This window comes from Mirounga leonina, unplaced genomic scaffold (assembly GCF_011800145.1).
Source record: "Mirounga leonina isolate KUSES-001 unplaced genomic scaffold, KU_Mleo_1.0 Mir_195, whole genome shotgun sequence".
Taxonomy (NCBI): Eukaryota; Metazoa; Chordata; class Mammalia; order Carnivora; family Phocidae; genus Mirounga; species Mirounga leonina.
This window is the reverse complement of record NW_023270490.1, coordinates 8,541,467-8,566,762: the sequence shown is the minus strand read 5'-3', so window position 1 is coordinate 8,566,762 and position 25,296 is coordinate 8,541,467. Positions and strand designations below refer to the sequence as shown.

The window sequence follows — 25,296 nt, the reverse complement described above, 5'->3', positions numbered from 1 at the left end:
ACTCTGAAATGTAGCGAAAGAATGGGTGCCTAGTACTTTCAGAATTTACAAGTTAACAGTCTCATGGTGAATACAGAAAACAGACAAACAAAAACCCCCAAATCTTACTTGGAGCAGGGAGAGAAAAGTCTAAGAGAATTTCTAGAAACAATGGTTACCATTTATTGGGCACTTGCCCGTGCTAGGCACAGGGTTGAGAATTTCTAGAGGGTAACTTCACTTCTGTATCTGGTCCTCTTTTTAGAGGAGTCATGGAAAAATGACATGTCTACCTCTGATTCTTCCAGAAATGCCCCTCCTCTTCCTCATTCAGAGGCTCCCTGGCCTACCCCCATGGTACTTTGTATCTGGGGCATCCCACCTGTCCTTTTAGAAAGGCCACTGAGGATTTGTTGATTCTTCAGCAGGGCTCTCAAGGAGAGACAGACTCAGGCTGATTCTCCTCTGTCCCTGAAGAGGCAAGATCTCATGCCCAGGGTAACCACAGGCCAGAATAGGAACCGGATGCAACAAAACCCCTTTCCAGTGTAATTCAGGAAAATTTGTTAAGGAGGGTGTCAACAGAGCCTTAGTCTCAGAGTCCCTGTTACTGGGGGACACCAGGGCTGGGGAGGGCTAATTATTACACTGACCAATGCTTGACTGTTTCACTTGGTGGGGGGCAATCTTGTCCTATCAGTCGGCACAGCCCTCCCTATTTTGAAAACTGTGAATCTTCCTGAGAAATTTGATTTTGAAATGGACAAGTGGCATGTTAATTTCACATTCCACTAGGAACCCCAGGAGGCACAAGGTGGGTTTGGAAAGAACACTTCTGCCACCAGTTAAAGAAACCAAGAAGTGTAGAAACCAATTTTAATTCTATTGAATGAAAGGCTATTTCTGTGCCTCCTGAAAGTTACTTTATGTAGAAGCATTGGAATGCCACAATTTTGCTGGGGGTGAGGGTGAGTTTTATTTGGTGGGGAAAAGGACTCTGAAAAGAAGTAGAGGCATGACAGTATGAGGAATTTCAAATCTAGGCAATTAGGCTACCTTCTCTTAAAAAATATACTTTTTTTTTTTTTTTTTTTTTTTGCTTAATACCAACGTTCCTGCATAAAAGTCAAACATGATTTCTAAGACTATGCACTAACTTTTGCTAGGTAGGAATTAAGCCCCAACTAAAAGTAAGGAATACTTCAAAAAAAAAAAAAAATCACTATGAAGAATATTAAAACAAGAGTTATTTTAATAGGGTTATTAGATCCAGGCCAGGATTTTAAGCAGTCTGCTTCTCTAACACTGTAAATATAGGGAGCTAGGCACTGAAGCCCACTTTTTAGTATTATTGTTAATTATTATTATTATTTTATTTTATTTTTTTGGTGGAACTCTGAGTAAGAAAAGCTTTAGACCCCACTAAAGAAAACCACAGAGGATCCTAAAGGAAACCTGCAGTTGAAAAAGAACAAAGTCCAATAAACAAACTACGACTGCAGTGTTGGCAGATGAGTTAAAGCAAATGTGGAAACCAAATACCACCGTAGCGATGACAGGTATCTCAGAAATGGGGGAGCTCACATGTCATGTACACTCAATGGACATTTATAACCGAGATCTGTTGGGTTTGGCTATCTTTCAGAAAGCAGAAGACTGCTAGACACCTGTCATTTGACAAGGGATTTGAAGAGCACACAGCACACGCACAATCATGCTTTACATTTAAATAATGCTTCATCGCTTATTACCACATTTTTTGTTAAGCACTGTCTTATCTGAATTAGAAACTTTTGATTCCTTCACTTACCTTGCAGTCTTTGAGCAGAAGTCCCTGACATTTAATCTCTGAGCTTTCGGTTTATTTGCCTATGACATGGGGTCCTACCACATTTTTATTGCCCAAGGCTGTTTCAGAGGACAAATGTGACTTAGATGAAAGGCTTTTAAAACTACAATAAGAATGTGGTATCACTATGTGTGATCATTACTATTACTGGTTACTAATACCTGAAGGCAGGGAGGCTATCCCTTTCAAGTCAGGAGGGGGTGTGCAAAAAGCCCAGGGACCCACTTTTCTTTGCCTAATACCAATTTCCCATGATAGACATAATGTGGGCAAATTATAAAAATGAACCTACTTGTATAGAAAACATTTCTTTTTTGAGAGAAATCTATGGGAAATTGTATTTTAAAAGGCAGGAAAGAATTTTGGCCTTCGAGAGGCATAAACTACTACTGGGGAGACAGATAGGGAAAATCACAAAAGTCTCTCTTAATTCTAAAGATCTGGTGGCCTGATAAGCTATGCCCTCCCCACTGCACCAAAAAGCTCAGTGGAGGCATTCCGAATAAGGAAAAATGGCTGTACTAAAGAAGAAGAAGAAAAAAAAAGGCCCTCTGCATGATGGGATGCAATGCATCACTGTTGTACCTGGTGGCATAAATAAATTATCATACAATTAATTGAGATTCACTGTATAAATAAAGTATCATGACAGGATGGCCATTATTATCTATAGCATTTGCCTGCACACTTTTAATAAAATGTAGCAGATACTAAAAAATTCTAATCTACATGCCCCTTCAAGTCTTAAAAAAATGGGGGAATCATACCCAAATTGGGTTTCCAAAAACATGGAAATAGTCTATTATTGAATAGTGTTAAAAAAAGTCTTCATCTCTTACATATTCTAGAATTTCAGTCATGTTATTACCTATCTCCTTTAAAAAAAAATTCCCTCTAATATGGTTAAACTGTTTGGGCAATAGAAATGGAAATAGTATACACACACACACACACACACACACAGTTGTAAAGCAACAGATGAGTGTGCATGTCACAAATTTGTAACCATATGAAAGGATGCTCTTTTGACCTGCGTTTTCAGTGGTAGGAATATATGGATGTCTTGTTTTGTGTTAGAATTAGACAGTAAGAGGTCTTGTCCTAAATGTAAGTCCTCATCCTTCCTTCCTGCCCCCTCCCCCAATCAGTAACTCAGACCCAGATGGGGTACCTCTCTTGTCACTTTGGCCAAATGAAGGCTGGTCAGAAATGAGCCGTTTCGACAAACTGCATTATGGCAGCAGGTAACACCGGCTGTCCTAGTTCAGGCTTGTGTCTGATGTGGCCTGGGGTTTGGTCTTCTTGGCCAGTTGACTCCCTGAGAGCAGAGTCAGGACCACTGTGGGATGACCCCAGCAAATTTCCTTTTATTAAGGTTAATTTTGCACCCTGGATACAAAACAAGGGTGAGCAAGGTAAACTTCTAATATTCCTAAGGCTTGGCCCCAGACATGGACTGACAGTTTGCTGCAGGGTGGGCATAATCTATGGTTTTAAGCCTCCAGTCCTGATTTAAGTGGACTGTGCTTTCCACCCCAACCCCCCCAGAATAGAGGACCCAGCAAGTAAGGGACACTGCCAACTAGGGGTCCAGTGGACACTGTCACCTGGCTCCCTGTCTGTACCCACGTGTGTCCCCTCCCCATCAGAGGCCAGCTTCCCAGAGCTAAGCTCAGAATATTGAAATGGGACTGTTACAGCAAAACCAGTTGTCTGCGGGAGAACAGCGTGTTGTCATCTAAGGCTCTGGCTATTAGTACAGTTGGGACATCCCAAATTTAAAACTGCATCCCTTCTATATGTGATTGGGAAAATGATGACGTCATTATTTCCCTGGATGGGTGGCACTAAAAGGACTACCATGTTTAAAACTGTGATTTGTGAAAGACACACATGTCACAGAAGCCAGTAGTTATTGTCCATAATGTCATTACTAAAAAGCATCACACATTATAAAATATTTCGCCAACAAACGTAGCCCAGCTTTAGAAATTGTGATCTTTAAATCCCTTGAAAGGTCTTAGAGAATAAAATAAAGAAATTAAGATTGTGGAGCTTCACTTTTGAAATTTTCATTCAAGCCACACAGTCAGACCCTTACTAACTGCTCTGATGGACTGTGGCGCAAGGAGCCAGTGCCTCAGCTGGGAGCCAAGGTGAGGCTGGAGGAGGGGAAGTGAGGGGTGTGGGAAGGGCCACAGAGGTGGGGAGATGGGGGGGAGGGACTTGTTGTGTGTGTGTGGGAGAGTCCTAGAGGGGCGAGGGGACACTCAAAGGTGGGAAAGATGAAGAGAGAAGGAGGGGAAGGCGGAGGGCCGCCAAACGTACCCAATGTGGTTATGAACACAAGACCTTTTTAATTTCTTGGTATCCGAGTCCGTTCGCAGAGGATCTTACCTTTGATCCTCTCTGCCCCCAGCTAAAGCTGCTTGAAAAGATTCACATGCAAACATTTACATATTTCACAAGTCATAGTCACAGTTTTACCACATTTCGTCCATATACTTAAAATACACTGGAAACATTTTTAAAATTTTTTATTTTAATTGCATTTCGAAGACAAGACAGCATTCCACTCCCAACGCATAACAGTCTTTTTTAAACCAAGCCCCTCCTACTGTACTCTTTGTAAAAGCGTAAATGATTGGCTTACCTCGGCTCTTCCCTAGGAAAAAAATTATTTCATATTTTTTAAACACAGCCACGCCCACCCTCTTGGACCCAGCCCCGTGTAGGTTTAGATCCAGACCTGCCTGTAGCAGATTAAGTGGTTTTTTTTTTCCCCCCTCCTCCCTCCATCCCCCCACCAGGTGAGCTGAGTGTGTGCAGAATACTGAACTTTACGTGTGTAGCCCCGACGCCCCAGATACCTGAGTGTCTGGTTTTTCAACCGTAAAGGCGGGAGGGTTTGGCGAACGAATGAGAAGTGAGGAAACGCTTAGCGCAAAGGGAAAAAAGAGAGAAAGACATACAGAAAAAAGGTTATGGAGGCCAGCGAGAGGCGGCCCCCTCTCCCCCGCGCCAGTGGCCCAACACACTCCCCAAGATGTCCCACCAGCTTCTCCTCCGCATTTTCCGCGCCGCCCGCTGCAGAGCGCCAGCGTACAAGGTACCACCAAGAGTGTGCAAACACGGAAAGTTTCTGCCCGCGCCATGGCGCAAAACACAAGACAGCCCGTTCCCCAGTACGAGTACACAGTCGGCGGGTAATCTGGGGGTGCCAGGGATGGGAACTGGGGGACACTTGAGCATACCATGCACAGGCGGACACAATATGGACACCAACACACACCAACGACAAGCTGTCTGAGTCCAAGCAGCAGTGCCAGGCGAGGCGGGGCGCACCTTCCCCAACGACCCCAGCCCACCACGGCCCCAACCGGCCTAGCCTGGGGAACCCCGGGGCCCCTCCCCGGCAGTTCCTGGCTCACCTGAAGCCCCCGCCTTTCTTGCCGGCCCCCACCCCAGGACTCGGGGGCATCTTACGGTCGCTGGCGCTGGCTTGTCCAGCCGGAAACGACCCTCAGTGTTGCTCGGCACCACTTTTCTCCCTGGAGGGCACATACTTCGGCCACCCAAGCCCAACCGAGGCCCCCTCCCGCTCCCAGGGCAAAGTTAGGGCCCCTGGCTGGAACTTTCTAGCAGTCTCTTCCCGCCTCGGCCTGGACACCCTCCTCCCGCTGCCAGGCCCTGAGCTCCACCGGGCAGCCCTGCCACCCCCTCCCGGGGTCCCCCGGCGGCCCTGCTCCCCGCGGGCAGAGTCCGCCGCATTACCTAGAAGCAGCAGGCGGTGCGTACACATGTACCCCATCTTTTCCTCCTGGAGTTGTTTGTCGATGAGCTTGCTGCGTTTCTTCTCTGCGCGCTTCTGGGCGCGCTTCTCCAGGGCTTCCTTGCGCATCTGTCTGCGCTTCTCCGCCAGAGGAATCTTCTTGACCTTGGGGCTGTGCGAGGCTTTGGGCTGGGGGCTCTCAGATCGGCCAAAGCAGCCCCCGAAGGCCTGCATGAGGAAGTTGCGGAGCAAGTTGCGCCGGGGCTTTCGGCGGCGGCGATTTCGCCGGGGCTGCAGCCAGCGGCGGCATCCGGAGGTCCCATCGTCGGACTCATCGCTGCTGTGGTCGTCGTCGCTGCTGACCGACCCCTCATCGTCGTCGCGGCTGCGGCCAGACCTGCCCCGCCAGGCAAATGCGCGAGTAGGCTGCGGAGTAGGCGGATCGGCAGCCTGGATCTCGGGGCTGGGGGGTCTGAGGAAGCGGAGCTTGGGTCGGGCTCCAGACGCAGGGGCGGCAGGGGCTGCCGGGGCGGCTGGAGCGGCTGGAGCGTCAGGGGCGGCTGGGGCCGCCCCGGCGGCTGGAGCGTCAGGGGCGGCAACGGCTGCCCCGGCGGCTGGAGAAGCAGGCTTGGCCCCGGCGTCAGGGGCTCGGTCCCCCGGAGAGGGGACTTTTCCTCCCTCCGCAGCAGCGGCGGCTGAGCCTCCTTCCATCTCGGCTGCTTCTCCCTCAACTGGGGGTCTCTCTCCCTCTGCTCGCTCTCTCTTAACTGGGGCTCGGGAGACCTCGATGGGCGGGCCGTCAAGCGCGATTGGGGGGCTGTCCATGTTGACGGGAGCGTCGTCGACCCCAACGGGGGCGCTACCAACCTCGAGCGGGGGTCCGGAGATCTCCATCGGGGGGCTGTCGCCCGCGAAGTGTGGAGGAGATCTGACAGCCTCTCGGGATGGGCTGCCGATGGCGCCTGGGACCCAGAGGGGGGGCTCGTTCGCGGCGGGAGCGAGGAGGACCGCACTCGGGACCGCGGGTTCCGCGGACTGGCCGCCGCTGCCGCCGTCGATTTGTGGGATAGCTCGGGGGAGCCCAGGGGGTGGGCTGTCGTCCCCAAAGGCTGCTCCATCAAACTCAAATGGCATAGCCTCCTCAGGGGGAGGGCTGCGGTCTCCTCTGAAGCCTGCGTTTGCAGGTCTGAGAGCTTGGGGCTCCTGGGAAGGAGTGCTAAAGACCCCCGCACCTGGGCCTCCCGGAGCGAGGTCTGAGACCTGCAGGACAGGCTGGTTGCCACCTCCCTGGGCAGGCTGCTCAAACTCAAAGGGCATGGCTTCCTCAGGTGGAGGGCTGTAGCCTCCCAGGCCTGGTCCGGCATCACCGAAGGCTCCGGGCTCCATGAGCGCCTGGCTGAAGACCTCAAGGCCTGCACGGGCCCCAGTGGTGTCTCCAGGCTGCTCCGGGGTAGGCCAGAAGCCTCCTGAGCTGGGCTGCTCAACCTCGAAGGGCATGGCTTCCTCAGGAGGTGGGCTGTAGCCTCCATGGGCTCTGGCTTCCTCGACGTCCTGACCCAGGTCCTGCAAGTTGGGCCTGGAGACCTCTGGAGGTCCACAGGCCTCGCCTTCACTCTCGATGGGGACGGGCTCGCTGTGAGGCGGTTCGGTCTCCATCTCTTCGGCTGCGCCAGGCCCAGGACTGGGGGCAGCTGCCCCTGGGGCCTCCAAAGATGGTTGCTCGGGCTGTTCCCCGAGTTCAAGGGGGATATCGCGTTGTCCTGACATATTATTGCCGTCGAGGCAGTTGCGCACGCCCATAACACGGTGGCGGACTCTTAAAATAAACTTGGGGCCCCGTAAGCCGGAGCACCCAACCGAACTAGGGTGAAAAAAATTTTTTCCAAAAAATTCAAAGTACCAGCTAGAAAGTTCTCCAACCTCACTTTCCAACCCTCTTGAGGTCTGGGGGTTCAGGGCCTCAAACCCAAGACCGTGGCGGAAGCAACTCTATTGTTGCTGGTGGAGTCTTGGCTCCTTCCTGGCCACTTTTTATCCCCTCAGGCTGCCCCCTCCCCCCCCCCCCTTGGCCTGCCCTTGTCCCCTCCTCTCTCTCTCTCTCTCTGCTTCAGGGCAGCCCCGCCTGCTTGGATCTGAGGAGCGTGCCGATTCGGTCCGAAAATCGCTCGTAGTGCTCGCTCTCTGCCACCAGAGGACGCCGGCCCCGGTGCCGAGGCGGCTCCGGGAGCCGGATCCTGGCGCCGGCAGCCCCGGACTTTGGGTAAGGGGGCTGATGAGCGCAGGCCTCGCAGGGATGTTTTGGCTCCTTCCAGTCCTCTCCCTGACTGATTTGGAGTCTTTCTCCTCTCTTATCCCCTGGCCAGAGAGAGAGAGAGAGAGAGAGAGAGAGAGAGAGCTCTCCTGCGTTGTGGGACACGTGACGCAAGACGTGGGCCCCGGGCTGCTTGAGCGCAGGAGCTGAAACCCTCCCTCCCAGACCCAAATGACTCTCCTGGGGGGGAGGGGGGAACTGCAGGAGGGTTTCATCACCCCAGAATACCCCTGAACCCCTGAGCCGCAGCCCCCAGACCTGGGCAGCCTCGCATCTTAAGCTCCAAGTCCGGAGTGCAAGGCTTCGGGCGCGTGGGAAGGGGGCGCGGGTGCGCGCGGGGATGCGACAGGTGGTCGTGAGCCCACCGGCGGAGCGGACAGGAGGCGAGGGGCGAGGGGCTGCCGTGTGTGCGCCCATAATTTCTTTTTAAAATGCCTTGGGGTACTTTCTGCCGCTTCTGCAGCTTTTGTTTGCCGGCTTGCCGAGACTGGCTCCCGTAAAGCACTTCAATGTCCCCCATCCCCACCACACTCTGGGGGGTCCTGGCAGTAGCTGAGGGTGGCGCGGGCAAGTGTTTCCCCCGTTTATGTGGATAATGATGCAGGGGAATTAAGAGGGTCTTGGGCACATTCCACGGAGACCCTCGAAGCGGTAGTTGCCGCGGCACCGAACGGGGGGGCGGCGTGGGACACACGCGGAGACCCCATCCAGTGCAGGCCTCAGAGTTCCGGGGGTCCTCCTGTTCTGGGGAAGGGCTAAGGGGATTTCAGTTGGGATTTATGGCCGGCTTAGCGTGGTCTCAGAGACTGGACAAGCCTGTGCGCACTGAACCCAAAGACACACACCGTGCCGCGCCGGTGGCAGCGGCTATAATGGGCCGCTTATCTGCCTCGGGTGCCGGCTGCATGGTCGGTCGGTCAGCGGCCCCAGTTCCTCACAAGCCCCCCACCAGCCCCCTTCCAGCCCCTCTCCTTTCGCTATGGGCATCCCAGGGCAGCCGCTTCACTTTTCCACTGCTAAAGCCCTCTGAGGCGGCACTGAGCCCGGCCACAAGTCCAGCGGTCGCCTGGCTGCGCTCCTGTCACAGAAGCTCGTGGGGGCTTGGAGCCGGCTGCGGAAAATACCCGTACCGCCTGGGTGGGCTTGGTGCGTGCACGCGCACTGCTCTGGGTCTGGGGTCTGGGGTCTGCGGAGGGATTTGAGCCGCGGGAAAAAATTGCTGCTTGCGGGTCACGTACGACCCGGGACATGGGCATGAGGTCTGTCTCGCCAGCGGGTGACACGGACCTGCAAGCCACCTTTAGGTGCAAGGCATCCGGGCGTGAGGCAGGTGGTCGCCTGGGGGGCGGAGGGTAAGAGAGATGGCAGGAGAAGTGCTACAAGGGGTGGGCTGCGGCGAGCGGGAGCACCGCTTGGATCGCTGTATCTACGAGCCTCAGGCGGGTGAACCACGCACCGTTCAGTCTCGTTAAGTCTAACGCATCCCTCTTAGATCGATGGGACCACGGCCACGGCGCATCACTGCCCCGCATCCACCATCCACGTGGCCATGCTGCAGAGGAAAGCGGCCAAAGTCGGACCCTGGGCAACGTGTGGGGTCCCCCAAAGGCGTATCATGTCAGGTCCATGCGTCTACACACTTGGAAATGCCAACACTGAACTTTGGCCCAAACTTCGTCCAACTATCCCCACGCGCAACGGCTCAACCCTTTGAGCATCCACTGAATGGGCCAACTGGGTCGCGACCGTCAACTCACTCCCCTCCGACCCCAGGGCTGGGTCAGCCATTGGGCTGGGGTCACGCCAATCAAGGCTGCCTGGCGAATGAGCAGGGGGCGTCGGACCGGAAACCGGATATGAATGGGAGGTCCAATAGGGGGCGCCGCGTTGGAACGCCCTAAGAGGTTGTGCTGCTGGCGTGGCTGGAAGCTGCCGGTGGGCGGGCGTATGGCGGCCAGGCCTGGGACGCCACGAGGCCCGCTGGCGCCGTGGGGTCACTCTTCCTGAAGCCAGAAGTCACCAAGGCTGGAAGGGAAGGTCGGGGGCTGTCAGGGCTCAACCCTAGGTGTCGCTGGTGGCGGTGGGCAAACCCACCGGACCAGGGGACCGCCGCTGAGGCCAGGCGAGGAGGAAGAAAATGTCTAGGGCCTGGAGGTAGAGAGCCAGGACCCCGAGGAGAGAGAGGGCTTACTGCCCCGATGCAGAGGAGCAGTCCCAGACGGCTAAGGAGTTGAGGCCCCAGGGATGCTGCGCCCTGCCGAGCTAGAAGGTCAGTAGACATTGGGGTCTGGAGCCCCAAAGGGACGTTTGCCTGCTACGCTTGGACTCTGTCGCCAAGCACTGTCCATCAAGGAATGGGTACAAGGTCTCTTTGTTTGACCTCCTCATGGGCTTGTGGGACCCCTTTGTTCAACACTCTTTGGTATCTTGGTCCTTTGCCTGGAGAGCGCAGCTACTGAGGGGATAAAGGCTGGGTAGATACCAGTCCTCCATCCTAAAGGATAAGGAACATAAAAATGAAAGAAAGACCCCCTCCTGGGGTTGGGGTGGGGGACCCTGAAAGTCTTGATGGGGAAAATAGCGTTTCAGATGGGCCTGCATGGATGCGTAGGGCCCTTGCTTACCAATGGGGGGAACGGGAGGAATGGGAGATGTGGGCCTACCCTTAACAAGACCCAATAAGGGGAAGCAAGGGGCACCGTGCGGAGTCTTAGGAGGGGCAGTGAGAGCGGAAGCGGGACAGACTGGATAGGATCTGTCTGGGGATAGTTGGAAACTAAAGGGCAAGCACTTTTGAGGTTGTTTTGGTAGGAAATACAACAGATGTTGAACGTTTTTTGTCCCTCAAGTAGGGTCTGAGCCTAGTTTTAGTAAAGATGGAGGCAGTGTGGGGGGATGGTCCTGATGGAGAGAATACCGGAAGCTGTGGCTGGTCACGACCTCTAAGGCAGCAGGAAGGCTGAAGGAAGGGACTCAAGAGGGATCCCAAAGGGCCCTCTAGCCGCTTCTGTGCCAAAAGGGCACAAAAGGTGGAGAAGCCAAAGTCTGGCACTTGGATGATGGGACACAAGTGACACAGGAAGTCCAGAGGATCTGGGGCGGAGTTGTGGTGGCAGAGCCAATTTGGTTTTAGACCTGGCGGAGGTGAAGGAAGGATGGGCAGTCGGGAAGGAGTGTTTGCACAGCCTATTATTTAAGAGGGTGGGCCTGAAGTTTAGAAGGAAGGTAAAGACCCCAAGTTCAAAGTGACAGCTGTCCTTATAGGGTATGAAATGACTGGATCAGAGACTACCCTGGAGGGGAGGAATGTATCTGGAGAATCTTGAACACTGGGAGCCCTGGAGAGGAAAAGGAAAGATGTCTCGGGAGCGAGCAGTGGGCTCGGAAGGGACCGGTGGGGGTATGCCGGAGGGGAGAATCTAAGAGGCGCTCAGAGCACCTAATGGAGATTGTGGCTTCTTAGCGTCTGCACTGTTCACATAGGGGCCAGCTGACTCTCTGCTGCGGACTGTCCTGGGCACTGTAGGGCGTGAGCAGCATCCCTGGCCTCTACCCACTAGATGCCAGTAGCAGCCCCTTAGTTGTAGCAACCAAAAATGTCTGTAGACTTTGCCAAATGTCCTCTGGGGGGCAAAATCACCCCCGGATGAAACCACTGCCGCAGGCTGAGAAAGACCCTTAGACTTGAGTCGGAATCACCTTAAAGGTAAATTAGGACTGGGAAGAAAAAAATCCCACTATTTAACTCCAGTGTTCCCCATTGTGTCTACTTTTTTTTTTTTTCCCCTGTAGGGATTGCCTGCCAGAGTCTGAAAATCCCATCACTTTTGTAAAGGGGTTCAAAGCTGAAACTGTCACAGAACAGAGTGGGACCCGAGACACCTCAGAAGTGCGGCCAGATGTGTGAGGAGCTGGCTGACATGAAAGGCAGCTGGTGTGCCCGGCCACAGGGACCTGAGGAGCCCGGTGTGGTAAGCGCTGGGGGCGACAGCGGGTGGGTTGACTGGGGCCTGCTGTGATTGGTGGGGCTGTCTGGTGAGCTTTCCGGCTCAAGATAGAAATGTGGCCTTGCCCTGCAGGGAGATGGCCAGTTACAGGTGGTGGTGGGCAGCCGAGTTCAGATTTCCAGTTCTGGATGGGTTTCTCTCAGGGAAAGCAGTATTTGATAGGAATAAGCAGGGATAAGGAAGGAAAGTCAGTGAGTGAGTTCACACAGATCACAAAGAGGAAGGCAAGAGAGGCTCATCAGGGTGCCAGAGAGAACGGGGAGCTGGGGTGGAGGACAGAAGCTGCGTGCCGGGGTCTGGGCCCTGTTCCCACAGGGAGTGCGATGAGATGGTGCGTCCATCAGAGAAGGAAAGGATTGGCTGTCAAAATCCAGGCAAAGGTTTCTGGGAAGTTGTGTGTCCTCAGCTACTTAAAAAGAACAGATTTCCTACACCTGATGAATTAAGAAAGGAACAGCAAACACTGCTCATGTTTCAGTTAAACCGCATTTCTGAGGCAAGTCAGCCTGTTCACCAAATGGCCCGGGTGCCTCAGGTGGAATATCGGCTGGCCTTCTGTAAACGAGCAACCCCCAATGGAAAGAACGTTATTTCTTCACTGTTGGCTCTCTGAGCAGCACCATTGCCATCTGCAGGGACATGGCCCCCTTCCTTGGCGACCCCATGTGGCGCCCTAGGCTTCCCAAACTCACTCATCCTGCCGCATTGACACGTCCCCGCGAGCGCACGCTGTAATCAGCAGACGGCTGTTAGGATGCTTACATTTGGGGATTCTTACTCATTGCCAAAAGCACAAGGCACATCCAAGTTTTAGGTAGCTGCCTGTCAACTTTCTTTCATCCCTGTATCCGAGAAAGAGAAAGCAGATGGAAGGGAGTGGTCGAGAGGGAAGGGAGCAGAAACCAGGAAAAAGAGCTCTTTTTTTGCTTTTTTTTGGCGGTGGGATTTCCTCCTAGCCTATGGCTCGGGGCGGGGGGGGGGGGGGGCAGGCTTTTGCAGAAGAGCAGTCTCTGCAGACCACCTCCGTCCCTGTTGTCAGTGGCTTTCTTTCAAATGAGGAAAAGGAGAATCTTTTCACCAGTTGTGAGGAAAAAAGCAAAAGTAGAAGGGAGTAAACCTGGAGAAGAGAACTGAGGCAACTATTCCGTTTCTCAGCCTCCCAGTGACACATGTTTTTTTGCGTGCTGAGTAGCCATGAGACTTCGAAGCTGTTCAGTTAATTACCGCTCAATCCAGACGTGCTGTGCCCATCCTTCTCCCTTCCAGCCTCGGCCGGGGGAGGCAGCAGCAGCTTACTGCTGTCTGCAGAAGGGCCTGCGTGACCAGGCTGTCTCGGGCAAACGCCAGCTCCAGAGAAAAGGTCTCAAACGGAGGTTAGGAGCAGGTGCAGGGCTGATATTAAAGACAGTCGGAACCAGACTTAGGAAAATACTTGATGTGCTCAGATTAAAAAGCCCTGAGCTGGAGCCCCAGGGGCCAAGGGTCTCCTATCAGGAATTCAGACCCCTTCATTCAGCTCACGAGCTAAACTCAGCAGCCCTCAACTTGGAAGGGTTACTCCTTTCAGCTGCAGCCAGGCACACGACTGTCCTCTGACCACCCGTGGTGGGGTGGGTCCACACGCTCCCGGCAGTCACTTGAACGGGGCTGTGGACTCCTCCAGGCTAGCTGATGATGCAGTAGAGAATCTGGAGGGGAGAAGTGGCCATTCCAGAACAGATGAACGGTGCCCTGGCAAGGGGGCTAAGAGAGGCGTAAAAGTGAGGGCTAGGAGGGCAAGAGGGAATCCCTGAGGATAAATTTGGCTTTAGTGGAGGCTCTGTTTAAAATTTCAGTAATCATGGTGGCTATCCCAGGCACCGTAATTTGAATGTAAGGGGAATGGTATATTTCATGTTTGCGCATGGCCTCAATTTCCCAGAGTGCATCCTCCCTGAACTGGAATGGAGACAGCAACATAAGCCAGGGCGCTCAGAACCGGCTCTCGCCTAGGGGGAGGAGAAACAGGTCATCTTCAGCTGGCGGCAGTCCTTGGCCAGTTTGAGACGTGGGGCCTCTCCCTGAACTGAAATCCAAGATCGAGCATTTGAACTCTAAAACAAGATTTCCTAGGTTTTACATCTTTCCATCTGGTTGAAGCAATTGAGGCACATGTACAAAAACCCCACCGCACCTAGAAGATTGAAATTTCTGGCCAGGTCTGTACAGACCCTCTGAGGGAAAGTGACGACCTGCATGCCTCCGCTGCCAGGCGTGGCTATTAGAAACGTTCTTCCTGACATTGCTTCTGCTGCCACCAGATTTTTGCAGATGGCCGTGAAGTCTCCCCTAAACATTTTTCTCCCCGAGTCTCCTTATTTCTTCATACAACTCTTCATAGCCCTAGCATGTATGGGCTCTGTGACTTCCTATCTCCAAATCTTATCTTCTGTTCCTTCCCCAGTGTTCTTGTGTTGGTCTTCCAGTTTTTTCTGTGATTCCCCCCCAAATCTTCTCCCACATTATGGACACCCCTTCCCATCTGTGCACGCAGCCTAGTCATACCCTGGTGTTTCTGACAGCCGTGGCCCCCTATTAATTTGCAGCAGGCTCACCCTAAAATAAGCTCATAGAATAAAAACAGGCCACGTCCACAGGCAAAGCCAGGACGGTAGCCTCCCCAATTCTACCATGCAGCAGGGACCGTGCCGGCAAGTGGGCAGGGGGGGACGGTGTGGGATGTCTTGGGTGTCCTGCCGTGACTGGCTGAGCCCTGTCAACAGGTGACGGTGGCCCTGCACTGCAGACTCTTGGCCTTGGGGAGAACTAAGTCAAGTCACTAGGCTGTTCCCTCTGGCTCCCCTGCCCTGAATTAGCTGGGCACTAGCACCAGGATCGGTGCCAGGGGTTGGGGGGGCGGTGAGATTTAAAAAAAAAAAAAGGGAAAACCAAACATTAGTAAAATTTACCTTATATATAGCCTTGTAACATGTAGCCAAAAAACCAAAAAGAAAAAACACAAATGGGATCTCAAGTCATTAATTTGACTTTTTTTTTTTTTTTAAATTAACATTTGCTTTGTTATCCCAGGCATTTGCCACAGGGGAAGATTGGTTTAGGGGGAAATGCGGGAAAAAAAAAAAAAAACAACCCAAAAAACAAAAAACACAACAACTTAGCTATGACAAGGTCTCGCAGTACAGAAACAGAATATCCAATACATCTGTATAACTGTGGTATTAACATTTCATGGGAGAGGAGCAATTAAGAAAAAAAAAAGTCTGAAAAAGCTCCTGGGAGAGGATAATAAAAACAAACACAGAGGCTGAGGAGACTGGTTTATCCTAACTAGCTGCAGCCTCTGAGCCATGTTTGCGGGTCTGGCCTAATCAAGAGCCTTCTAAGTGTTACCAAATAATATATTCAACACTTGCGGTCAGTTAGCCACCGACGTCAGACTGTGCGCTCCCAGAGCAGTGAGCATCTCCCGGGCTGCAGTACTTGGTGCAAGGCTGGCTTCCGGCTGCCTGCTCCCACTCACTCGGAAAAGCTTGTTTCCACACACCGCGATCAGGGAGAGCAGGTGGGGAAACAAGCACACAGAAGACACACACTAAAGATCTGTTCTGAAGGACGGCTACTAACAGGACACAGTGGGATTCTGTATTCTCCAACTTGCCTTTTTAAACCTTTTTTTTTTTTTTTTTTTTTGCCACCCATTCAGAAACAGACTGGATGAAATCAAAATCAGAGCAACAAAAAACAGATCTCTTCACAACTGGTGCTTTTTATTTGATCAACCTTGCACAGTTTTTGGCCCCATTAGTGTTAAAATCATGGATAAAGTCAAATTGGGCAACCCTGGGCTCAACAACCTGCACACATTTGGTGCTGAAGGGGATGCTAGGAACACTTCATTTTGCATGTGAAGAAACAGGCAGTGAGGTGCTGGGTCTGACCCAAGGCCACTGGGCGGGACCAGGCCTAGCAGATTCTTAGGTCTTGCTGTCCATTCCTGGGGCATCCAGATTTAGGAAACAGTCATTAGTGTCAAAACCCCAAAGAGCAAGACGAGGAATTCCATCCCTCATCCTGGAAAATGGGGATTAAAGATGTAATTTGAGGATCTCATCCCCTTTGCTGGGCAATTTCTAAGAGAAGGGCAGCACCTGACCTGGCGTATGACATCACTCGCCTCTGGAAGCTTAATTTGATTTTAGTAATTTGTTTTTTGTTACAGGTCACCTTTCTGTTAAGATACATACTTTCGCCAACACCATGGTTTCTGCTCAGTTTCCCCTCAATAGCTTCCCTCGGCATAAGGAGCAGTGATAACACAGGTAAATTAAGTAAAATCCATTCAGATTATTAAAACGAAGGAAAAGACCTCTTTCTTACCCACACTGAAGTTTCAGCTTCCTCACGAAATCTTCTATCCCAGCTGCTAAAAGTGAGGGCTAAAGAGTAAAGGGCTGTAAGCAGTTCCGGGCGGGGGGGAAAAGCCTGTGGCGCATTAAAGAAACATCCTCTTAAAACAGTTCCAAATTTTAAAATTCCCAGTTCTTGAATTCTGATAAACATAAAAATTTTGTTTGCCAAACTTGAGAAGTAAACCTGCGCCAGCTGGTTGACAACACACAATATGTGAACACCGCTATGACTTTCCCACTCAGAAAGTTCAGTTATAAGAGGGCCTTTGTCCAAGAAAAAGCAAATTTCTAGTAAGTAAATGATTAATGTAGTAAAGGAAAATCCTAAATGCCAGAGCATACCATCACCTTTAACTAGCTTTATTCTCCTCCTCCCCCTCTCCATGTGAGATACTACAACCAGCTAGTAATTTACTTCTGTGGTCGACTAGAAGGTCTGGTTTTTTGGAGCCGATTTCCTCACCAGACACACCCCACCTAAATTGAAAGGGCAAGGAGCCCATTCAAATGCTAACCCCAATTTAGCAGGGTGAGACAAAGGGCCAGTTTGGAGACTAGTGAGTTGGGAATGCTCGGGAGAACTGGCCAGAAATGCCTGGGGTGGGGTGGGGTGGGGTGGGGTGGGGTGGGGGTAGGCGGTGGAGCACCAGTGTCTCAGGTAGAAAGAGGGTTTGAAGTGTCCGTACAGCAGAATCCCTTCCTCGGGCAGGTCTCAGGCACCTCCTAGGGGTTTGGCATTTTCCTCAGTTGTTCTGTATAGTCCCTAATGGCTTTTCCGCCCTGGAATGGGGGTGGGGGGCTGTAGGGCGGGGGAAGGGAACTGAGTAGGGGGTTGGGCAACAGACTCTCACAGTCAGAGGTAGTTTATAGGGAAGAGTGTGTCTGAAAGAGGGCAAACTATTTGTGTGTTCTTAGATGGGGGCCACCCCCTCCCCAATAATGAGCGTGGTGTACTGCTTATAGGTAAGAGAGCAAGCTTCCCAATATGCAGGCTTCTGTTTAAAAACGGACCAAGATCGGCGTGAACAGTGTGTGCTCAGGCACTGAGGGCTTCTTCAAAAACTTGTTTATTCTTCCTGCAACAAGGCAACATGCTAATTTCTCTAATGAAAAACCTAGCTCTGCAGAAAATGGGGCCCCCAGACTACGCAATCTGGGAAGAGAGCTCCCACACTGAAACGCACACCAAAACAAGCCAACCCAAACCCTGGCTTCTGTTGCACACTCACTAGACACATGTTACTTGGTGAACTCAGGCTGCTAAGACGATACAGAGGAAAAACAACACTTCATGCCACAGAAAGGAACCCCAGCATCTCTGTTTACGTGGAGTAGAAACGTCAACTTTGGGGAGCTCCCTCTCACTTAGGCAATCTCACGCGTTTAAGCCAAAGGCAGGGCACACCTGGCCCTTCTGCAAGTCCTCGGCAGCCTCCAGACTTCTGACACTTGCCCGCTGCCCAAGGAAGCCCCCTGTGCACAACGTGCCCTCCCGGTACTTCCTAGTTAAGACCGTGAAGGCATCCAACAGTCCTTAGTCAGCGCCGCAGCCCGCAGAACTAAGTTCGGGGGCGGCGCGACGCCCTTCCTAGGGAAGAGACCTGGAAGGAAGACCGTGGAAAGTGTTCCTTGTGGCTTCACGTTTTCTTAAGAGACTATAAACCCGACCGGTCTTTTCATTTCAAGCCTCAAAACGCTTCACTCCCCCACCCCCATCATTCTCATCAGACTAGCTCAAACCGGCGCAAACCAAGACGTGCGCGTACCAAGAAAAGATCAATTTCCATATTGGGTGAGGTTTTGTAAAATATATTTCACTTCTCAGTCTTTTCCTCCAGGGTTGGCGAGTAAGGCACACTTTATGCACCGAAGATGCGTTACCAGACTGCAGCCGTTTTTGTCCTCTGACAACAGGCCGGTTTCACCTCCAGGTTAGAGATTCCAAACTTAGCTCCACCCGAGCTGAAAATGGCCGGTGCGCCGCCTCCCCTCCCCGAGGCTGCCCAAGCCGCCAGCCCCTGCCCCCTCTCGACCGATCACCCCAGGACTTGCGTCGGATCCATCACCTTTCCCCAGCTCAGCGGCGCCGCGCTCTTTGGGGACGCACTGTAGGGTATCCTGATGAAAGACGCGATCCCCTCTCTAGCCCCGTTTCTTGTGCCGCTTTACCTTTCCCCTCGGCACCGCCTCGCGGGCCTCTTAGCCCCTCTCTTCCATCCGCAGGGCCTTACGCAAACAGCCCAGACCTCGCCAGCAAAGCTGCACCCAGCCCTGCCGCCTTATCAGCTGCGCCAAAACGTTAGCGATGCCCCGACGTGACCGAGCCCGCGCCACCAACCCCGGTAGCCTGTAGAGGCACCCCCTAAGACTCCCGTACCTTCTCCGCCAGCCCTCCAAGTACGGGTGACTCGTGGGGAACCGCCGGCGGGCCTGGAGAGGTCGGCTCTGGAGCGCGCGGGCAGGTGCGCACGCTCTTTGCAGCGGGCTCGGCCCCTGCGCGCCCGGAGGCGGGTGGCGGCGGCCAGGCCTGGCGCACAGCTGCGGGGAGCACTGGCGCCGAGGTCCCGCGGCACCAAATTGGCAGCGCCGGGACCTGGGCTCCGGGCGCTTTAAAGCGCCGCGCGCGACTTCTCCGGAGCCGGCAGCCTCCGGAGTTCTCGCCCAATCCCATTGTGATTACTTTTCGCGCATTGCAACAGTGTCGCTACAGCGCGGCTGCTCTCGCTCGGGGAAAGTTGGCGCGCGCACCTTAGAACCACGTTTCGGGCGCCTGCCAAAGCCAACTGGTTTGAGTCTAGGGTTTAAAAGAGCGGAAAAAAGCGTGTAAAACAAGTGACTTACCCGTGGCTTTGGGTTGTGCAGCTCGAACTCAGGGGCGCGCCGCGGGTTCGGGCGCGCGTCCTGGACACCAGCTCCGAGACCTCAGGCTGTCTCCAGCGCGCCCCGCCGTCCAACAAGCCCTTAGCCACCTGGGCGCTCCCGACGTCCTCCCGGCATCCTCGGGAGCCTTCCCCAGCTCGCCCTGGCTCTCCCGCCTCCCCCGGCAGGCTAGCTGAGCCCACTGTCTTCCCGCCTTCCTCCTAACCTGCCTTCCCTTCTCCCTCCCTCCCTCCCGCGGCTCCCACACCGACCCCAGGTTCCCGGGTTTGGCGGCGGGCAACTAACCTGAATCAAAGAAAACGAGGAGAATCTGGACGGCGTCCTCCATTAGTGACGCCGGATGGGGATGGGTCCCCTTTTGGAAGGAGACTCCGGGGAGGGGTCGCGGCGGGTGGGCTTCTTCGGCTTGCAGCGGCGCTGCTGCTTCTTCTCCTTTGGCTCCTCGGACTCTTCGGGGTCCCTTGGATCCTTGTCCTCGGGCTTGGGCTCCTCCCCCTGTCTGGGGTGCTGGGGCTCCTGAGGGCTGGGCTGCGCGCGACTCGGGGAGGCGTCGGGGCTCCGCAATCTCAGAGCGTGCAGACGCTCGGTGAGAGATTGGCCGAAGGTGGTGTGCTTGGGCACCACGGGGCCGCGCTCGTCTTCTGGCTCGGTCTCGGGCTCAGTGGCGGGGGCGGTCTCAGGCTCGGTCTCGAAGTCGGTCTCGGATTCGATTTCAGACTCGGTCTCGGTCTCGGTCTCAGATTCGTAGTCAAACTCTTCCTCGTACTCTAGGCACTCGGGGAGGGACAGCTCGAGGTCTCCCTCCTCGTGCTCGTGGTCAGATTCGGGGGGCTCGGGGAATACCTGGGCGGCGGAGCGGTGGTGGGCGTTAAGGAAGCTCCGGCGCTGCTGGGCTGCCGCGCGCTGCTGGGCGCGGGCGTTGGAGGTGGCAAGGGCGCGGAGGAGCGCGATGGAGCAGGAGAGCCAGAGGAGCGCGGTGGCTGCCCGGCGGCCGATGGGTGGGCACAGATCGTTGTAGTTGTGGCGAGCTCTGCGCCACTGCTGAGCCCGGGACCTACGATCCATTCTCTTCGGCGCACACCGAGAAGACCACCCGCCCTCTGGCTCTGCAGAGAGCGGCTCCGATGCGCATTGGCTGCTAGAGCCGAAAAAGGTGCACCCCACGAGGTGAGAAGCTGGGTCCGGAGGTCCCAGCCCCACCTCGGTGTGAGGGGGAAAAAGGGAAGCACCTACCTTCCTGAGCACTCAACTTTCTAAAGCTCCGCGCCCCTGCTTGCCTCTCTGAGCAAGAAGAAGGGATGGGAAAAAGGGGAGAAAAAGTCTCCCTCCTCCTGGGCTCCTCTCTCTAAGTCTCAGACTCTGCAGTCTGAGACTCGGGAGAGGTGCCTCCGCCGGTCCTCTCGCCTGGGAGAGGAAAGAGGAGACTGAGGCGGAGAGGGACGCGGCGGAGAGGTTCTGCAAAGTTGCGCGCCCGGACTTCTGCCGGGCATGTGCAGTAAGGAGGCGGGGGCGACTCCCCGCGAGCTGCGCGGTGGCGCCGAGCCCGTGGCGCAGACCCTAGTGGGCCGGCAGGTGGCAGGAGGGAACCTTGTTTGAAAGGATTTGGGCAAAGCGAGGGGCGGGGGTCTGGCGGGTGCCAAGGAGCAAAACAAGTGAGCGAGCTAGCCACAGGTTAGGGTACTTGGGCAGCTGGGCATGAGTTCTCCATGGGGTCCATACCCCTCCCCAACTCCAGGGTTATCGCCAAAATGAAGCTAAAAACCAGACCGCAAAATTGCAGATATTAGGCGGAATGAAATGAGGGGTCTGTGCATGGGTATTAATGATCAGCCCCGGGTGATTTCCAAGGGCTTAATAGTTTGAGGTTGGTAACCTCAGGCAGTCATTAATCATGAAAACACCTTTGGCAGATCTGTTATAGTGACTGTAATTAGAGCGTTTCCGAAAAATCCCCCCCCCCCCCTTGTAGTCTCAGTTGGCTAATTACCTCATGGTCAAATAAGCATCTTTCCTAGGAAGGGCCCCACAGACAGGGTGATGGTTTGCAAGTCCACAGACCCATCAGTGGACTGCCATGAGCTCGAGCTGAGAACATGTGCTGGAAGACAAACTCTAATTAGCTGGAACCCCTAGTTAAGGGAAGTCTTGCCTGCGCTGATATTCAGTAGGTACAGCCCCGTTCTCTGCCCCTGTGGGGCGCTGCAGGCTGGTCAGCTATCAAGGAAATCTCACGGGGTACCCTTTAAAGCTCTTTCATTTAATACATAGATAGGTTTTCAACAAAGCTAATTCATTCAGGGGCTATTTATTGAGTGCCTAGCACATGCCAAGCTCTGTTCCAGGTGCTGAAGGTAAAGTTAAGAAAAAAAAAGAAAAAAAGGAAAAAAAAAAACCTTATATTAAGGAAAGCCTGTTTAGGACTAATCTGCTGTTGATCAGAGCATTAAACCACTCAGAATTCCTCCTTGCCCACCAATATTTAATCCGGCTTGAATTCTCCATGAGAAAACTATTGGGTCGATCAGAGCATTAGGGTTAGATGACTCAGCTAGACACCCCTAGACCATGTTGAACCCCAGAGGCCAAAAGGTTGGAGGAAATTAGTACATCTCTTTCTCAGCCCTGGAAAATCAAATGAGCTCCATGTCCTCCTGAAGGGGGATCCCTGGAGTGATCTTTGCTCAGGAAAGCATGGCCCTTGGAAAATTCTTGAGTTCCATCTGTAACAGAACTGCTGCTTCTGGGTTGTGCATGATGCCTTCCCTGTTAAAGTATGGAGTGCCCCTTTTGTCATAGCGGCAAGACCAAAGGTAGTGTAATTCAGAGCCACACCATTGTCCGAGAATCCTTGGACATGTCAACAAAGTTGCTCCACTTGGGACTCATGGGGGTTTTTTTGTCTGAGTCAGTATGGGGGAAATTTGGAAAGGCACGACCTCTCGTAATTCCGCTTTCCCTTTTGAGATTGTCCACCAGGCTTTCCCTCCTGGTACTCCCTTCTTGGTGGCTAAAGAGTCATGTGCCTACAGCTGCCACTCAGCATGGTGGAACTGGTCCTCACACCTTCAACACCATGCCCAGGTATAGCTGTCACATCCCGAGTGTAGACCTTAGCAAGATTCTAGCAACCACCTTTGCTGGTGTTGAGGTTTTTTTGTTTCTACATCTTGGCTGTGGACGTTCTTGAATGTTCCAGACTCGGCCTCTTGGCTGTGTCTATCTTTCGTCTTGTGTTCTTTGAGTTCCTTTGTAGCATTAAAATACTGATGGGTCTAATAAAATAGAATTGATTTGGCAAACCCCATAAAAGGACAAGTGTCTGTATTCTAGTGTTGCCCGAATCAAACACTTTGCAGAGACACTGGAAGGGTTTTATTATCACAAGTGTCTGGTTCCAGTCATCATGCGGATATTAGGATGGGACACTGGACGGGCTGTTTGGAGCTGCATATCTCAAATCCTTATCTCTCAGCCCTCATGCAGGAGGTTTTGCTCACATTGACCCACCTGCTTTCTTTCTTTCAATTAGCACAGCCCCACTGACAGTGCATGGAACATAAAGACATCGTTGAAGTGATTTTTCAAGGCACACTGGGAAAAGAAAATCAGGAATATGTGGGTGCTGGTGAATGCCCTTTCAATGGAGACGAATGCCAGCTATCAGCAACGAGGTGGATTATGATTCTTTAGTGTTCGTAAGGAAGTACTTCGTTTTTCCGGAGGGGTGCTTTATGCCTATAATGGAGATGGCAGCCCCGAGCTGATCCGCTAATACAGATACACCGAGATTGCCTGCATTATTAACAAATGTGCATTACATAATACGTATTTTTGGACTAGATTCTGCATTAGTAATGCACTTTCTTTGCAAGATGCATTTTAATCAGCAAATGAGCATTTAACAAAACACCGCATTTTAGAGCCCCGGTCCTGTATAGTTACAAATACATTTCGGTGCACATTCCACCCAGGCTCCGGGAGGAGCAGCAGAACCCCACTGAAATATTGCTTCATCTTGCACTTAGGGCCGAGGTCGAGCAAATGGATCTGTGCAGAAAATGCTGTTTAAAATGCATTACGTGCATGACTTTAAAAAGTGCTTGCTGCAGAGTGAATTTCAAAAAGGAGCAAGTGGGTGATGAACAACCACGGGCTGTTAGCAGCTAAGGAACAAGGGGCTCTGTCTGTCTGCCGGTAAATAAAGTGTGGTCATATGTCACCTTCGGGCTCTGCCGGAGGGAGGCTCCGGAACCCGTTGGACAGGAAAGTGCAGTTCCCAGTTCATCAGAGCATCATACAATAAGGTTCTGATTGGGATGCATTGTGAAGAATATTGTCTTCAGCCCTTTCAAGGATTGTCCTGTGGAACGGGCATTGAGATGTATTTTACGTGGCTCCAGAGGGCAAAATTATAACCTATGGGTAGTCGTTACAACAGGCAGATTTCAGCTCAACCCAAGGAAGAATATGCTAACAATTAGGGCTCTGAAATGGAATGGCTGTCAGGAGGCGGTTGGCTCTTTGTCAGAAGCGGTGTTAAATCAAAGGACAGATGAGCACATATTGGAGATGTTTTCCGTGGGACTCATGAGCCGGGCAGAGTTGGAACTCAATGTGCGCCCAAATTCTTTTCAACTCGGATTCTGATTCCGTGAAAGGCATTTGGAGACCGTGGGAGAGGGGCTGGGGGCTCTACTGATGGACATGCCTTTCCGACTCTGCTTCTATTTTAGAAGCATTTGAAAGTGCAAGCGGCTCAGTGACAGGAAGGAATGTTCGGGTGGCAGTTTCAGGACATGAGCAAACAGGTGTATGCAGAGAACCAGCAGGGCTGCGGTGCGGCTTTCCTAATCGGGCTCCGAGGCACTTTGCTCCACAGCTCTCTTGCTGGAGCAAAGGAATTCGTCAGGTCTGTCTATTAATTCTGTCGGTCCTCTGCCTCCCCTCCCAGAGCTGTCTCGGAAATTAGGAATGAACTTGGCTGTTTAGCAGTCAGGAGTCGAGTCCCTTGCTGTCGCGGGCACTGTGGGGGGACGGCGGTCACTGGGAATGCACCACAGCTCACCCTCCAACATGCATGTCAGCGCGACGTGCCCCCAGTCTAAAAAGTGGGCTGCCAACAGGTGCCGAATAATAAACCCTACATGAGACACATAAACTGCCAAGGGCAGCTGAGGAACAATCAGAGGGGAAGTTCAGCTGCTGGGTTTCGAAAAAGGTGGGTTTTTTCCTGGTGCTGACTTTTGAGATTTTCTTGTTTTTTTAAAAGTCCATGAGAGGATCGCTTTCAATCCCATCTGTCTAGTGTGCCTACCGTGTACATGACCTGTGCTGGTCGCTCCGGGGGAGACAGAGATGAGTCACATGAGTTCTCAAAAGGCTTGACAGGCTATTGTCATGGGTCCCCTAGACACCAACACAGTTTCCAAGATGAGATGCGAGATAAGAGATTGGTTCTCCTCTCAGGTGAGTGGGTGTAATCACTCTTGAATGAATTTTTCGGACAATCATTAGAAAGGGCTATTTTTTCGAGATGGAGAGCTTTTCAAACTTTCTTTTGGGTAGAAATGAATTCAGGGAGTTTGAAGTATCCCCCACCCCTGACTGTGGCAATCAGCCAGAAAGGCTCAACCCCACTGGGAATTTGGCATTGCCCCGCACCCCTGCCCTCCAAATAGGTCTGGGTACGGTACAAAAACATTTGGCTCATTTCTCTGGGGCGCTATTTTGCTGTTACTCAGACGGCACTGATACCGATTGGCTCTCACCGGTAGAAATAGTGACAACCCCAGGCTCCTGATTTTGTGATTTTGGGGGAATGCCATCCAGAGCTAAAAGCAAATGATAGGGTGAAATAATCATCTTTTTGACACGGCTGGATTCTGTCCAGGCCATCGTTGGGATTATAATACTCTATTTGTGCCCTTTGTTTTTAAAGGGAGACAGGATCAGAAGTGAACCAGATTCCTGTGTACAGAGCTGTTAGGAGTTGTCTTCTCAGGAATGGCCTTTCTTTCCCTGGGATTTGTGCTTTACCAGGGTTCGCCCAGTGATCCAACACCCACTCAGCTGCCGACCTGCCTGCCCAC

General features: G+C 52.7%; 2 protein-coding genes and 1 long non-coding RNA gene across 5 annotated transcripts in view; 1 reads left to right on the top strand and 2 right to left on the bottom strand.

Annotated features, from left to right (window-relative positions):
- Positions 1-7,400, bottom strand: part of LOC118024010 (guanine nucleotide-binding protein G(s) subunit alpha) — a 51,761-nt gene extending 44,361 nt beyond the window's left edge. For 2 of the 3 annotated variants that reach the window (XM_035025482.1, XM_035025483.1), the window contains exon 1: positions 5,603-7,400. In XM_035025482.1, the coding sequence (XP_034881373.1) occupies positions 5,603-7,400 (1,798 nt within the window). Of the gene's footprint in view, positions 1-5,259; positions 5,380-5,602 lie in introns of all 3 variants that reach the window. The other variant, XM_035025481.1, reaches the window with a different exon arrangement.
- Positions 7,401-9,820: 2,420 nt separating this feature from the next.
- LOC118024009 lies at positions 9,821-18,930 on the top strand. Its single transcript, XR_004682977.1, has 4 exons — positions 9,821-10,180; positions 11,704-11,882; positions 16,138-16,237; positions 18,153-18,930. It is a non-coding gene; the product is annotated as an uncharacterized LOC118024009 (long non-coding RNA).
- A 482-nt stretch (positions 18,931-19,412) lies between these two features.
- On the bottom strand, positions 19,413-20,497 carry LOC118024008 (neuroendocrine secretory protein 55). Its single transcript, XM_035025480.1, has one exon. The coding sequence runs from the start codon at positions 20,270-20,272 to the stop codon at positions 19,535-19,537; it is 738 nt and encodes a 245-aa protein (XP_034881371.1). The 5' UTR covers positions 20,273-20,497; the 3' UTR covers positions 19,413-19,534.
- Between the last annotated feature and the right edge of the window lie 4,799 nt (positions 20,498-25,296).